The sequence below is a fragment of the Salmo trutta genome, chromosome 35 (assembly GCF_901001165.1).
Source record: "Salmo trutta chromosome 35, fSalTru1.1, whole genome shotgun sequence".
In the NCBI taxonomy this organism is placed as follows: Eukaryota; Metazoa; Chordata; class Actinopteri; order Salmoniformes; family Salmonidae; genus Salmo; species Salmo trutta.
The window spans coordinates 1,405,063-1,420,758 of record NC_042991.1 but is presented as its reverse complement, the minus strand read 5'-3'; the positions used below and the strand labels follow the sequence as shown (position 1 = coordinate 1,420,758).

At 44.0% G+C, this 15,696-nt stretch overlaps 1 protein-coding gene across 1 annotated transcript in view; it reads left to right on the top strand.

The window, feature by feature from the left end:
• Window positions 1-15,696, top strand: part of usta (uronyl 2-sulfotransferase a) — a 174,244-nt gene that overhangs the window by 125,069 nt on the left and 33,479 nt on the right. Inside the window, exons 3-5 of the mRNA XM_029732957.1 lie at window positions 11,469-11,624; window positions 15,122-15,201; window positions 15,509-15,662. Of these exons, the coding sequence (XP_029588817.1) occupies window positions 11,469-11,624; window positions 15,122-15,201; window positions 15,509-15,662 (390 nt within the window). The remainder of the gene's footprint in view (window positions 1-11,468; window positions 11,625-15,121; window positions 15,202-15,508; window positions 15,663-15,696) is intronic.

Below are 15,696 nucleotides of genomic sequence, written 5' to 3'. Positions count from 1 at the left end.
AAGCTAAGGACACTGGGACTAAAAATCTCCCTCTGCAACTGGATCCTAGACTTCCTGATGGGCCACCCCCAGGTGGTAAGGGTAGGCAACAACACGTCTGCCACACTAATACTCAACACTGGGGCCCCTCAGGGGTGTGTACTTAGTCCCCTCCTGTACTCTCTATTCACGACTGCGTGGCCAAACATGACTCCAACACCATCATTAACTTCTATGGGCTAGGTGGGATGTTTGCGTCCCACCCTAGTCAACAGCCAGTGGAATCGTGTAGCGCGAAATACAAATACCTCAAAAATGCTATAACTTCAATTTCTCAAACATATGACTATTTTATACCATTTTAAAGACAAGACTCTCGTTAATCTAACCACATTGTCCGATTTCAAAAAGGCTTTACAGCGAAAGCAAAACATTAGATTATGTCAGGAGAGTACCCTGCCAAAAATAATCACACAGCCATTTTCAAAGCAAGCATATATGTCACAAAAACCAAAACCACAGCTAAATGCAGCACTAACCTTTGATGATCTTCATCAGATGACACATTTTTCTCGTAAAATAGCGATAATATTCCAACCGGGCAACGTTGTATTCATTCAAAGGCTGAAAGAAAAAAAATTGAAAAGTCTCGTGAACACGCATCTCAGTCTCACTGTCACCAGGCTGACCACTTACAAACTCTGCTGATGTTCTTTGCCCAGAGACTGCAGACACCCCATTCCACTTTCTGGCGGCTTTAGAGAGCCAATGGAAGCCTTAGAAAGTGTCACGTTACAGCACAGATGCTGTATTTTCAATAGAGATGCAACAGAAGGACAACAAATTGTCAGACAGGGCACTTCCTGTATGGAATCTTCTCAGGTTTTGGCCTGCCATATTAGTTCTGTTATACTCACAGACACCATTCAAAACAGTTTTAGAAACTTTAGAGTGTTTTCTATCCAAATCTACTAATTATATGCATATTCTCGTTTCTGGGCAAGAGTAGTAACCAGTTTAAATCGGGTACGTTTTTTTATCCGGCCGTGAAAATACTGCCCCCTAGCCCCAACAGGTTAAGATTGCTGACGTCACAACAGTGGTAGGCCTGATCACTGACAACAATGAGACAGCCTATAGGGAGGTCAGAGAACTTGCAGTGGGGTGCCAGAACAACAACTTCTCCCTCAATGTGAGCAAGACTAAGGAGCTGATCGTGGACTACAGGAAAAGGCGGGCCGAACAAGCCCCCATTAACATCGACGGGGCTGTAGTGGAGCGGGTCGAGAGTTTCAAGTTCCTTGGTGTCCACATCACAACAAACTATCATGATCCAAACACACCAAGACAGTCGTGAAGAGGGCACGACAAAACCTTTTCCCCCTCAGGAGACTGAAAAGATTTGTCATGGGTCCCCAGATCCTCAAAAAGTTCTACAGCTGCACCATCAAGAGCATCCTGACCGGTTGCATCACCGCCTGGTATGGCAACTGCTCGGCATCTAACTGTAAGGCGCTACAGAGGGTAGTGTGTATGGCCCAGTACATCACTGGGGCCAAGCTTCCTGCCATCCAGGACCTATATAATAGGCGGTGTCAGAGGAAAGCCCATAAAATTCCAGTCACCCAAGTCAGACTGTTTTCTCTGCTACCGCAAGGCAAACGGTACTGGAGTGCCAAATCTAGGACCAAAAGGCTCCTTAACAGCTTCTACCACAAGCCATAAGACTGTTGAACAATTATTCAAATGGCCACCGGACTATTACATTGACCCCAACCCCCACCCTTTGCTTTGTACACTGCTGGTACTCACTGTGTAATATGCCTAGTTACTTCACCCCTACCTACATGTACATATTACCTCAACTAACCTGTACCCCCGCACACTGACACGGTACTGGTACCCCCTGTATATAGCCTCGTTATGGTATTGTGTTACTTTTTAACATTAGTTTATTTAGTAAATATTTTCTTCACTCTTCTTGAACTGCATTGTTGGTTAAGGGCTTGTAAGTAAGCATTTCACGGTAAGGTCTACACTTGTTGTATTCTGCACATGTGACGAATACAGTTTAATTTTATTTGACTTTAAGCTTTAGCCCCAACCATCTCTATAAGGATTCACATGAGGCCATGTACAAAACAACCAAAGATCAAGACTAAAGGCTGGTTTATACTACGTCTATCGACAGTTGTCACAGTGACATCATGAACATTCGATTGTCCTCCGACATCAAACTTGTCATTGTTGTTATAAAAAAGGTATAAACACAAAAACTAAAGGCTGCATGATATCAGCAGCCTGGTGATCCAAAATAGTTTAACTAGTGTATTTTAATACCAATAAACCCACCCATTTAAAAATAATTTTTGTAGATGTCAATCTAGCAAACCAGGCAACTAAAAGCAACTTCCTAAACAATATTTTGGTTCGTTTCTAGCTTGTTAGCTAACTAGCTAATGTTAAGTTAGCTGGCTAGCCAGTTCAAATAATGACCAATTCATTTAGCTGACGTCTTCACTTTAGTGCATTTGTCTTCATTGCAGGAAAATAAACTTCCAACAGCGAGCCAATTACAGAAAACAGTTTATGGTTGTTAGTGTGATAAAATAAAAGCAGGGCATTCTACCAGAGAATTTTAGAACTTGGACACTGTCTTGTTGTCCTAACATTATCCTAATTTGACTTTTGTGCAGGTCATGTTTTTCACATTACCGTCTCTGGTAAACACATACTATATAAAATAAAATCAAAAGTTTATTTGTCTCATGCACAGGATACAGAAGGTGTAGTAAAATGGTTACTTGCATAGTGGAGTCTTTGGTTTAGACATGTAGTTAGCTAGCTAATCAATGAACCATAATCCCAACTCATAACTTTACTACCCTGCATGAATCTGCAGGTAGCTAACCAACCAGGTTCAATGTTGGCTAGCTAACATGAGGCTATAACTAGCAATGCAAATGGCTCTGAGATACGAATAATATTACTACACAGATCATTCATGTAACATTAGCTATCGAGCTAGTCAGCAAATGTTAGCTAGCTATCTAACAGTACGCTTTTACTTGAAATGAAAATTACTTATAATGACACATAGTATCTCAAAATGCAGCTAGCTAACACTTTCTTACCCGTATACATGGAGGGACGCTTCTCCCTCTGTCACAGATGCCATGGTTGCCCTTAGTTTGAAGATGTAATCTGGACAGAGGTGTTTTATACAACAGCCTTCTGTGTGTAATCTTTGACTCCCTCTGCATATTTGCAATCAAACACCTGACATTTCTCCAAGGAGATGGAGCTATCATACTCTAATCCCACTGATTTCAAAACTCAGTCCTCCAGAAAGTGGAGACCAACACTTTTGCAATTCTACTACGTGATCTTATTTTTTTTACACGTTAGAAAGTATTACCTACACATACTGACCAGCTCATGTTATAGACAGAAGCATGCTACATGGCAGACCAATACAATCTCATCTCTCGGCATGTCCAGCCCAGCCATTATCTCAGCCAATCATGGCTAGCAGGAACGTTCCTGTCTTTTTCTGTGGCTAAACCAACTAGGCTCGTAATTTTTAACACTTTTATTCTTATTTACAAGTTTGTTAGGACACATGAAAGTTCACATGTCCCAGAAGGCATTTCTGCCAAATAACGTGTTATGATAAAATAAAAAAAGTTTACGTGTGTAGTTCTGAATATGCTCAAGAGGTGGTTATATAAACCAAATAGTTCATATTTATTTAACAATCCCTTGAACACGGCACCTACACTACATGGCCAGAATTATGTGAACACCCCTTCAAATTAGTTCAATTTGGCTATTTCTGCCAAACCCGTTGCTGACAGGTGTATAAACATTGGCAGTAGAATGAACTGAAGAGCTCAGTGACTTTCCATGTGACACCGTCATAGGATGCCACCTTTCCAACAAGTAATTTCATAAAATTTCTGCCCTGCTAGAGCTGACCCGGTCAACTTTGAGTGCTTTTATTGTGAAGTGGAAACATCTAGGAGCAACCATGGCTCAGCCAAGAAGTGGTAGGCCACACCAGCACTCGGCGGTCCCGTTCTGTGAGTTTAAGTGCGTAGCGTTGTCACGTCCTGACCAGTGAAAAGGGTCATTTGCCATAGTAGAATGGTCAGGGTGTGGCAGGGGGGTTGTTTTAAGGGAATGTGTTCTAGTGTGTTCTAGTGTAGGTGCCGTGTTTTCATTTTCTATGTTTCGTTTTCCAGGTTTGGAGTATGGTTTCCAATAGGAGGCAGGTGTCTTTCGTTGTCTCTGATTGGAAGCCATACTTAGGCAGCCTGTTTTCCTTTGGGTTTTGTGGGTGGTTGTTTTCCGTATTAGTCTTTGTACCTTACGGAACTGTTGGTCGTTGTTATTTTTCTGTTTAAGTGTTCTCCTATAATAAATTAAGAATGAGCACTCTACATGCTGCGCCTTGGTCTGTTCACTACGACGACTGTGACAAGCGTGTAAAAAAATAGTCTGTCCTCAGTTGCAATACTCACTACCGGGTTCCAAACTGCCTCTGGAAGCAATGTCAGCAAAATAACATAAACACCTTATTTACATACTGTAAGTATTCAGACCTTTTGCTATGAGACTCAAAATTGAGTTTAGGTGCATCCTGTTTCCATTGATCATCCTTGAGATGTTTCTACAACTTGATTGGAGTCCACTTATGGTAAATTCAATTGATTGGACATGATTTGGAAAGGCACACACCTGTTTATATAATGTAAGGTCCCACAGTTGACAGTGCACGTCAGAGCAAAAACCAAACCATGAGGTCGAAGGAATTGTCCGTAGAGCACCGAAACAGGATTTTCTCGAGGCACAGGTCTGGGGAAGGGTACCAAACAATGTCTGCATCATTGAAGGGCCCCAACAACACAGTGTCTTCCATCATTCTTAAATGGAAGAAGTTTGGAACCACCAAGACTATTCCTAGATATGGCAGCCTTGCCAAACTGCTCCAGAGTTCCTCTGTGGAGATGGGAGAACCTTGCAGAAGGACAACCATCTCCGCAGCACTCCACCAATCAGATCAGGCCTTCATTGTAGAGTGGCCAGATGGAAGCCACATGACAGCCCGCTTGCAGTTTGACAAAAGGCACGTAAAGGACTATTAGACCATGAGAAACAAGATTATCTGGTCTGATAAAACCAAGATTGAACTCTTTGGCCTGAATGCCAAGAGTAATGTCTGGAGGAAACCAGGCACCTCTCATCACCTGGCCAACACCATCCCTACTGTGAAGTATGGTGGTGGCAGCATCATGCTGTGGGGATGTTTTTCAGTGCCAGGGATTGGTAGACTAGTCAGAATCAAGGGAATGATGAATGGAGCAAAGTACAGAGAGATCCTTGATGAAATCCTGCTCCAGAGCGATCAGGACCTCAGACTGGGGTGAAGGTTAACCTTCCAACAGGACAACGACCCTAAGCACACAGACAAGACAACGCAGGAGTGGCTTCGGGACAAGTCTCTTGAATGTCCTTGAGTGGCCCAGCCAGAGCCAGGACTTGAACATCACTGGAGAGACCTGAGAATAGCTGTGCAGCGACACTCCCCATCTGACCTGACAGAGCTTGACAGGATGTGCAGGAAAGAATGGGAGAAACTCCCCAAATACCAGTGTGCCAAGCTTGTAGCGTCATACCCAAGAAGACTTGAGGCTGTAATCGCTGCCGAAGGTGCTTCAACAAAGTACTGAGTAAAGGGTCTGAATATTTATGTCAATTTATTTTAATTTTTTTTATACATTTGCCCAAAATTCTGAAAACCTATTTTTGCTTTGTCAATATGCGGTATTGTGTGTAGATTAACGAGGGGGAAAAAACAATTTAATCAATTTTAGAATAAGGCTGTAACATAACAAAATGTGTGAAAGTGAAGTCTAAATACTTTCCGAATTCACTGTATTTCCATAATTTTTTTCAACTTGTTCCGGGGTAACTTCAGACGAGTCTTGTGGAGTGTCCTAAAGCAAAACAGAGAACACCACTGTGTTCGTGAGAGTCTCATCTTTCCATAGAGGAGTCATAATATTTTTTTAGGCCAAACCGCTCAGAAGCAACAGGCAATTTTTTAAAGATTTTCGGGATGTGTCATGGTCTGACAAACATCGCTCTAGCTGTCACCTTTCACCGCAGATGCGGTGGATTGCGATGTATCCAATGCAAAATAACAGACGGCTCTTGCTAAAACTGACAGGTTTTTAATGGAGATTTTTTGTATTACGCTAATTACAGTGGGGGGGAAAGTATTTGATCCCCTGCTGATTTTGTATGTTTGCCCACTGACAAAGAAATGATCAGTCTATAATTTTAATGTTAAGTTTATTTGAACAGTGAGAGACAGAATAACAACAAAAATATAGAGAAAAACGCATGTCAAAAATGTTATAAATTGATTTGCATTTTAATGAGGGAAATAAGTATTTGACCCCCTCTCAATCAGAAAGATTTCTGGCTCCCAGGTGTCTTTTATACAGGTAACGAGCTGAGATTAGGAGCACACTCTTAACAGGAGTGCTCCTAACCGCAGCTTGTTACCTGTATAAAAGACACCTGTCCACAGAAACAATCAGATTCCAAACTCTCCACCATGGCCAAGACCAAAGAGCTCTCCAAGGATGTCAGGGACAAGATTGTAGACCAACACAAGGCTCGAATGGGCTACAAGACCATCGCCAAGACACTTGGTGAGAAGGTGACAACATTTGGTGCGATTATTCGCAAATGGAAGAAACACAAAAGAACTGTCAATATCCCTCGGCCTGGGGCTCCATGCAAGATCTCACCTCGTGGAGTTGCAATGATCATGAGAACGGTGAGGAATCAACCTCTTCCCCTCAGCCAGGGCATTGAAAATGGGTCGTGGATGGGTATTCCAGCATGACAATGACCCAAAACACACGGCCAAGGCAACAAAGGAGTGGCTCAAGAAGAAGCACATTATGGTCCTGGAGTGGCCTAGCCAGTCTCCAGACCTTAATCCCATAGAAAATCTGTGGAGGGAGCTGAAGGTTCGAGTTGCCAATCATCAGCCTCGAAACCTTAATGACTTGGAGAAGATCTGCAAAGATGAGTGGGACAAAATCCCTCCTGAGATGTGTACAAACCTGGTGGCCAACTACAAGAAACGTCTGACCTCTGTGATTGCCAACAAGGGTTTTGCCACCAAGTACTAAATCATGTTTTGCAGAGGGGTCAAATACTTATTTCCCTCATTAAAATGCAAATCAATTTATAACATTTTTGACATGCGTTTTTCTGGATTTTTTTGTTGTTATTCTGTCTCTCACTGTTCATATAAACCTACCATTAAAATTATAGACTGATCATTTCTTTGTAAGTGGGCAAACGTACAAAATCAGCAGGGGATCAAATATTTTTTTCCCTCACTGTATATATCTGCGGGGTGCGGTGTTCAACCTTATGGGGAGCAACTTACGATTAGTGCATTCATCTTAAGATAGCTAGGTGAGAAAAGATATCACGATCTTATCAAGTACATTTTCTCTCAAAGTATTTATCAGCAGTTATTTAAGATACTCTTAAAAGAGGTAGGGTAGGGCCTCCCGAGTGGCACAGTGGTCTAAGGCACTGCATTGCTGTTGCTAGCTGTGCCACTAGAGATCCTGGTTTGAGTCTAGGCCGTGAGACCCATGGGGCGCTGCACAATTGGATACCACGAAATTGGGAAGAACAATGGGGTAAATGTGTGTTTTAAATTCGGAAGATTGGAGGGACTCCACCAGTCCTGACTGCCAGGGGAGCTTGTTCCACCATTGGGGTGCCAGGGGAGCTTGTTCCACCATTGGGGTGCCAGTACAGAAGTGCTTTGACTGGAATGAGCAGGAGCTGCCCTCCCGTAGGAGGGAAGAGACTAGAAGTGGCGGAACAGAATGCTCGGGTTGGCATGTAGGGTTTGAGCATAGCCTGAAGGTAAGGAGAAGCAGTTCCCCATGCTGCTCCGTAAGCAAGCACCAGGGTCTTGAGGATGATGCGAGCTAAGACTGAAAGCCAGTGGAGTGTGCAAAGGAGCTGGGTGACATGGGAGAATTTATGAAGGTTAAACACAAGGAGGGCTGCTGTGTTCTGAATAAATTACAGGAATATTCAGTAGTCTAAATGGGAGATGACAAGTGCCTGGATTAGACACTCTAGGATGTTGTAGAGCATGAAACTGCAGTAGCGAGTCACTGTTTTAATGTTTGCAGGGTGTTGTTCAGGGTCACTCCAAGGTTGTTTGCACTCTGGGAGAGGGACACCGTGGAGTTGTCAACCATGATGCAGTGGTCTTGGAGCAGGCAGGAAAGCAGCACCATTCTGTCAAGGTTGAGCTTGAGGTGGTAGGCCGACATCCAAGCTGAGATGTCTGCCAGGCACGCAGAGATGCGTGTCGCAACCTTGGTGTTAGAAGAGTGGAAGGAGAAGAGTAGTTGAGTGCCATCCGCATAGCAATGATAGAGACCATGTGAGGATGTGACAGAGCTGAGTGACTGTGTAAAGAGAAACAGGCCTTGAACCCGAGCCCTGGGGGACACCAGTAGTGAGAGCATATGGTACAGACACAGATCCTCTCCACACCACCTGGTTGGAGTGACCTGCCAGATAGGATCCAATCCAGGAGTGTGCAGAGCCTGAGTCGCCCATCCCTGAGAGGGTGGAGAGGAGGATCTGATGGTTCACGTTGTTTTAAGGCAGCGGATAGGTTTAGGAGGATTAGAACAGAGGAGAGAGTCGGCTTTGGCAGAGTGGAGAGCCTCCGTGACAGAGGAGAGCGCTCTCAGTTAAGTGAGCCGGCCTTGAAGCCTGACTGGTTAGGGTCAAGAAGATCTTTCCGAGAGAGATAACAAGAGTTGGTCAGAGACAGACAGCAAGCTCAAATTCTTTGGAAAGAAAAGAAAGGGATATCGGTCTGTAGTTTGACATTCTTGAGGAGGGAGCTTCTCTGTCCAACTTGACAGACGCAGCCAGTGGTCAGGGATGAGTTGGATACAGAGGAAGATAAGTAGAGAGGGAGTGGAAGGATGATAGGTCCTCCGGACGTTTTCCGTTCAGCTGGCTACAGCGAGTCACTCAGCCACAGAGCGTGAGGGGAAGGTCAAGCCGGCCAGGAGGAAAGGGGACAGAGAGAATCAAATGATTCGGAAATGGAGGAGAGTAGGGTCGAAGAGGCAGAGTAAGGAGACAGGATGGAAAAGGATTTAGCAGAGAGAGGCTTGAAGAGTAGAGAGTAGTAGGAGAGAGAGTGAAAATTGCAACTTATGGGTAGAGCTGACTGGGTAGAGTTGGAGAAGAGAAGGGGAGAAAAGGAAACAAAGTAGTGATGCAGTGAGATTAGTAGGTGAACAGCCTCTAGTGAAGATGAGGTCAAGGGTATTGCCTGCCTTGTGACTGGGAAAGGTTGAGGTGAAAATAGGAAAGGAGTGGAAAGAAAGAGGTGGAAAGAGCTTATTAAAGCGTCGGGAGGTTGAAGTACAATGAGCCATGGTCAAGAAATTTGATTATTAAGGTGTCAAGCTCATTGAGGAACTTTAAGGGCACCTGGTGGGTGATAGATGACAATGTTAAACTTGAGTGGACAGGTGACAGAGACAGCATGGAATTCAAATGAGATAGAATTAAGGATAATTTTTTTAATCTACACTTGGGAGAAATGAGTAGCCCTGTGCCACCACCGTGACGACCAGATGCTCTCGGACTATGAGAAAACATGTCGTCAGATGAAGAAAAAGCAGCTAGAGTAGCAGTGTTCTCTGGGGTGATCCATGTCTCCATCAAGGCCAGTCTAGGGACTGAAGGGCAGCATAGGCTGAGATGACGTTGGCGTTCTTGACAGGATGGGTTGTGCGCGCAGGGTACACAAAATTAGAAGGATTGCAACTAAGGGGTGTGGAGCGTCTGTAAAGCCTACAGGAAGAGAAGCAAACAGGTATTTGTTTGAGTGAGTGCGTGTGTGTGTGTGTTAAAGCATTGCATGTGGAGTCCACACTACATGACCAAAAGTATGTGCTCGTCGAACATCTCATTCCAAAATCATGGACATTAATATGGAGTCTGTCCCCCCTTTGCAGCTATAACAGCCTCCGCTCTTCTGGGAAGGCTTTCCACTAGACGTTGGAACATTGCTGTGGGGACTTGCTTCCATTCAGCCACAAGAGCATTGGGTGAGGCTGGGCAATGATTTTGGGCGATTACGTCTGGCTTGCAGTTGACGTTCCAATTCATCCCAAATGTGTTCGATGAGGTTGAGGTCAGAGCTCTGTGCAGGCCGGTCAAGTTGTTCCACATCGATCTCGAAAAACCATTTCTGTATGGACCTCGCTTTGTGCACGGGGGCATTGTCATTATGAAACAGGAAAGGTCCTTCCCAAAACTGTTTCCACAAAGTTGGAAGAGCAGAATCGTCTAGAATGCCATTGTATGCTGTAGAGTTAAGATTTCCCTTCACTGGAATTAAGGGGCCAAGCCTGAACCATTATTCCTACTCCACCAAACTTTACAGTTGGCACTATGCATTGGGGCAGGGAGCGTTCTCCTGGCATCCGCCAAATCCATATTCGTCCGTTGGACTGCCAGATGGTGAAGCGTGATTCATCACTCCAGAGAACATGTTTCCACTGCTCCAGAGCCCATTGGCCGCAAGCTTTACACCCCTCCAGCCGACGCTTGGCATTGCGCATGGTGATCTTAGGCTTGTGTGCAGTTGCTTGGCCATGGAAATCTAATTCATGAAGCTCTCAGGCGAACAGTTCTTGTGCTGAGCGAGTGTCGCAGCCGAGGACAAACGATTTTTACACGCTATGCGCTTCAGCACTCGGCGGTCCTGTTCTGTGTGTTTGTGTGGCCTACCACTTCGCGGCTGAGCTGTTGTTGCTCCTAGACATTTCCACTTCACAATAACTGCACTTACTGATGACCGGGGAAGCTCTAGCAGGGCATAGATTTGATGAACTGACTTGTTGGAAAGGTGGCATCCTATGACGTGCCATGTTGAAAGTCATTGAGCTCTTCAGGAAGGCCATTCTACTGCTAATGTTTCTCTATGGAGATTGCATGGATGTGTGCTCAATTTTATACACCTGTCAGCAATGGGTGTGGCTGAAATAGCCGAATCCACTCATTTGAAGGGGTGTTCACATACTTTTGTATATATAGTGTATCTGCAGGATTGCAGGGCATCGGGGGTCGAGTGAGAACAGCTCATGGGAAGTCAGAGAGGAAGAACAGAGTGACAGTTGAGGGAAATGAGGGGTCCAATCCCATTGGCAGTGTATTTCCATTTTCTTACCTGGTGTCCTGTTTAAGCTGCACCTAACATTATTCTTAGCCTTATCTTTGCCTTATTTTACCTTCCTAAGGCAACAATCAGTGGCATTGATGAACTAATTGTTCTTTGATTATATAGTTGTTTAATCTCCTCACTCAGCAGTGTGTGTTTTCCTGTGTTCCCCTTGCAGGTTCTGCTGTTCCCCAGTCAGGTAGTGTATAACCGCGTGGGGAAGTGTGGCAGCAGGACAGTGGTCATCCTACTGAGGTTGCTGGCAGAGAGACATCAGTTCAACCTTGTCTCCTCAGACATCCACAACAAGACACGCCTCACCAAACATGAACAGGTAAGACGGGGGTGGGGAGAGAGATATGGGTGGAGGGGGTGTACGTTCGTGATGCGCGGGTCAGGTGTTTGTAGCAACCGCCCAACTATATGTGATAAAGTGAAAATCTGAGGCCCACACCCGACCCTAACCCACACCTGCCTTTATTGAGCGCTATTCTAATGCTACCACTTTTAGCTGTAGTACAGCAGGCTACTGTATTGTCCATCCGTTTTTTAAATTAACAGGCTAAAGGAATGGGGATGTCTTTTCATGATTTCTGAGAGCATCTTAAGGACATCAGCACAGCATTTATAGAGGAAGTGCTGCGTGTGTTTAAAGCCGCATCCCTCAGAGACATGTTGAAATGTCAGGCTGTGCCACTGGAAATGCCAACACAAATGCCAACGTCAATGAAAACATTACTGAATGGCAGTAACTGTCATTCTCTCAGAGGGGAGGGATCCCTGGCTTTCTCATCCAATGGGTTTTGAGAAGTATGGGAGGGGAGGATGTGAGGATTATGCAATTGAGATTCTCCCCACATCTCTCTCTCTTGTTGTTCATCTTCCTTTATTCTAGTGGTATTTTGGGGAAATTAGAAAGCTAACTAGGCACACCTGTCTTGTGGTAGGACCCCTCTTGGGTGTCCTCCATCAGTGCCAGACCGATAAAATATGCCCTCATATGCCCTTCTATAAATTACACTTCCTGCCATCTAACACCAACGTAAGCAGGCAAAGCTTGTTAGAGGCCCAGTGCAGTCAAAATTATGTTTTTCCTGTGTTTTGTATCATACTGTACAATAACTGATGAAACGAACACTGTAAAATAGTTTTTATCAGTGTTATTTCCTGATAGTTGCGGGTTGAAAATAGAACTTTCAAATCAGCAGGTTTGCTTTGGCGGGTGTTTCGGCTTGCCTGGTGGCATTGCCAGGCTGTAATTTGGTTAAAAGACCAATAACAAAGAGTTCCAAACCTCTCTGCCAATAACGGCTAGTAATAACAGCTTTCATTTTCCCCTCCCCACTCAGACCACTCCCAGATAGTACTAGCAAAATTCTTGTTGAGAAATATTTTTTTGCTAAAACTATTACAGTAAGGTACTTGTAATTGTTACTGATAAATTATTTGACATTGATATAAAAAAAAACGCTGCGTTGACAGACTTTCTCAGACTCCTGAGAGATCGAAGAGAATGATGATGAATATCTGTGCTATTCTCTATGTGGTCTTGTTTCATATCCTCATAGGATTTTTCCATCAGTGTTTAAGTGTACTGGAGAAATATGTTTCTCATTATTTCAATCAGTTTTGAATGGTCAGTAAATGCTAAATATTTATAAACCTTACTGACCCATTTAGATTTGAAGCCCATATTTAATTAAAGCTAATATTTAATAAACTGTTAGTTGTTTACTCATTCATCAAGCCTGAACGCGTGGCAGTACACAGTGTCAGAACACCGCTGTTAACGGTCTGCTAACACGTCCTCTCAGAGCAGCTGTGTGTGTGTGTGTGTGTGTGTGTGTGTGTGTGTGTGTGTGTGTGTGTGTGTGTGTGTGTGTGTGTGTGTGTGTGTGTGTGTGTGTGTGTGTGTGTGTGTGTGTGTGTGTGTGTGTGTGTGTGTGTGTGTTGACTTATGCAGATCCTGATTGCATGCTCTCTAAGTTTAGAGACGCTGGTCTCCTTAGCTCCAATCTGGCTGGGGACTGGAGTGTTAGACCATTAACTGGCAAGCCAGTGGCCTGCTAATGCATTTACCCAGAACCAATGCTCTCAGCCTGGGTAGCCAAGTAGCCGAGGTCCCCTAGACTCTGGAGCCCTACTTACCCACATTGCATAGTGACATGTGTGTCTCTCTCTATAGCAGACGTACAGGACCTGAGGGAGCGATGGGTTTATTTCAGCTTGGTCAATAATAGCAACACAGCTTTTCTCTGAGGTTGTCTGTGTTGCTGTGTGATGCTGTGTTTTCTCTCTCTCCCAAAGATGTTACACAGCAGACGCAGCTCTGCCATGGATCGCATGTACCTGTATAGTAGCTACCACGAATGCCCAAACATTGAGAAGGTCCTGCCGGCCCTGGCTTGGAGTAGCAGACTTTTTCAATAATTTCCAATATAAATAAAAAAGGGGAATGTCTGACTGTTTTCCTGCGCTGATATTTTAATCAACATTGGTAATGTGCATAGGAGTACTGTGTGTGCCTTCGCTGGTAAAAATCAATGCCATAAACAATTGCGTTACCACTAAAACCAGATTTTGTTCGGTCTTATATACCCCTAGTTGCGCTCACTGAAATTGGCAGAAATGCGCACGTTTTTAAGGACACACCCTCCCATCTCAGCGCAAGTGAGCGGATGTTAGACAGGCAAATTCCTGAACCTGTCGTAAGGGCTGGAAAATGCTAGCGCACCACTTTTTAAATGACGAAATTTCTAACTAACGCGCGCCTTCTTACCGCCAGCCGAAAATAGAGCGGTTAGTGTTCATTTGCAGCTAAACCAAAAAAACAGCCTATGTTGCATCGATATTAGTCAGAAACACTGATTCTATTTAAACTTTTATACTACAAAGTTTAAATATCATAATTTTGGTCATGAAGTCAGTATCTTCCTAAATGTAGATTTGTGACGTTTATGGTTCTAGATCCGTTGGATATTTGAGGGTTGGGTTTTGATTTCGATCATTCCCACTTGCCCACCAATAGCACCGGCTGGTAATGCCTAGGGAGAATTGGCACGCACCAATCTGCGCTGATTGCGCTCTATCCTGCCTCGGACTTGTTTACTTTTACTACAGCGTGTAGCTTGTGCTTTTTGTACGATAGTTTGACTGCTTGCTGAAGTTGTAGACATATTTCTTCACAGTATAAGCGCAGCAATGCGCAACATGGTAGTAGGCTATAAGCGCGAATGTTCTATAGCGGAAAACACCATTATCGAAAGTGACCGCAAATGCATTTATGCATGTAATGCTTTTATTATAAAGGTGCATGTTTATGGTGGATATTATCTTCCCCAAACTTGAAACTCACACGCTGCTTATGTATCCCGCTTAGGCTCTACATCCCTTGTAAAACGGATAAATGTGCTTCATTTTAAGAAGTTATTTGGCCACTTTAGTTGTGATACAAACCTTATTAAAACATGTAGGCCTATGGGCTAGGCTACATGAGGTGTGCGACTATGATTCGAAAAAGTCGGGGGGGAGGCGTTGTTTCTTATGCTGGGCATCATTCACAAGTGATAATATAAGTGATAGGCTAATATCGTCACCCATCGCACAGTGAGATGGAACCTTCTAATTGATTTCTCAGCTGAAAACAACATGTGAAATGAATGTGTAATAAATTACAGCTATTCCATCATCGGCTATTAAAGCACACAAAGGTTTAGTAAACATGGGTCGAAATGTACTCTGTGTTTGTTTCTGGTTCCATCCTGGAGAGAAATACTGTTTTTGATACAAGTATAGACTAGTACAGTCATTTCTCTTGATATGTGTGTTCAGGTGGATCTTATGAGGAACATCAGCAACATCCCTCAGCCCTTCCTGTACACCAGACATGTCCACTTCCTCAACTTCACCAGGTAACTACAGCAGAGCACACCACATATGACAACTGACACAGTGATGCCAAGATCTCAGTGGCACACAGAATCTCCTAAAACAGTGGAATGTACTGTTCTTACTATGCCTGGACAAAGTTGAATTGAAACTGCTCCTATAGTTTACATTTTCACAAAAGCCTTTACTAATGGATATTAGGAGAGGAAATTTCATTTTATGCACGTCTCCTTATCAACTAGGGCCCAATACTGCCCCACTGTGGAAAACCTTATACTGTGTGTACACTCTATAAATGTGTGTCCATCCATCTGCCTCTCTGTCTGTCAGGTTCAGGATAGAGCAGCCCGTCTACATCAACATCATACGGGACCCCATTAACCGTTTCCTCTCCAACTACTTCTTCCGACGTTTCGGGGACTGGAGGGGTGAGCAGAACCACCTCATCCGAACACCAGGGATGAAGGATGATGAGAGATACCTGGTGAGAGTCTTCCTTTATTGATAGAACTGTATCA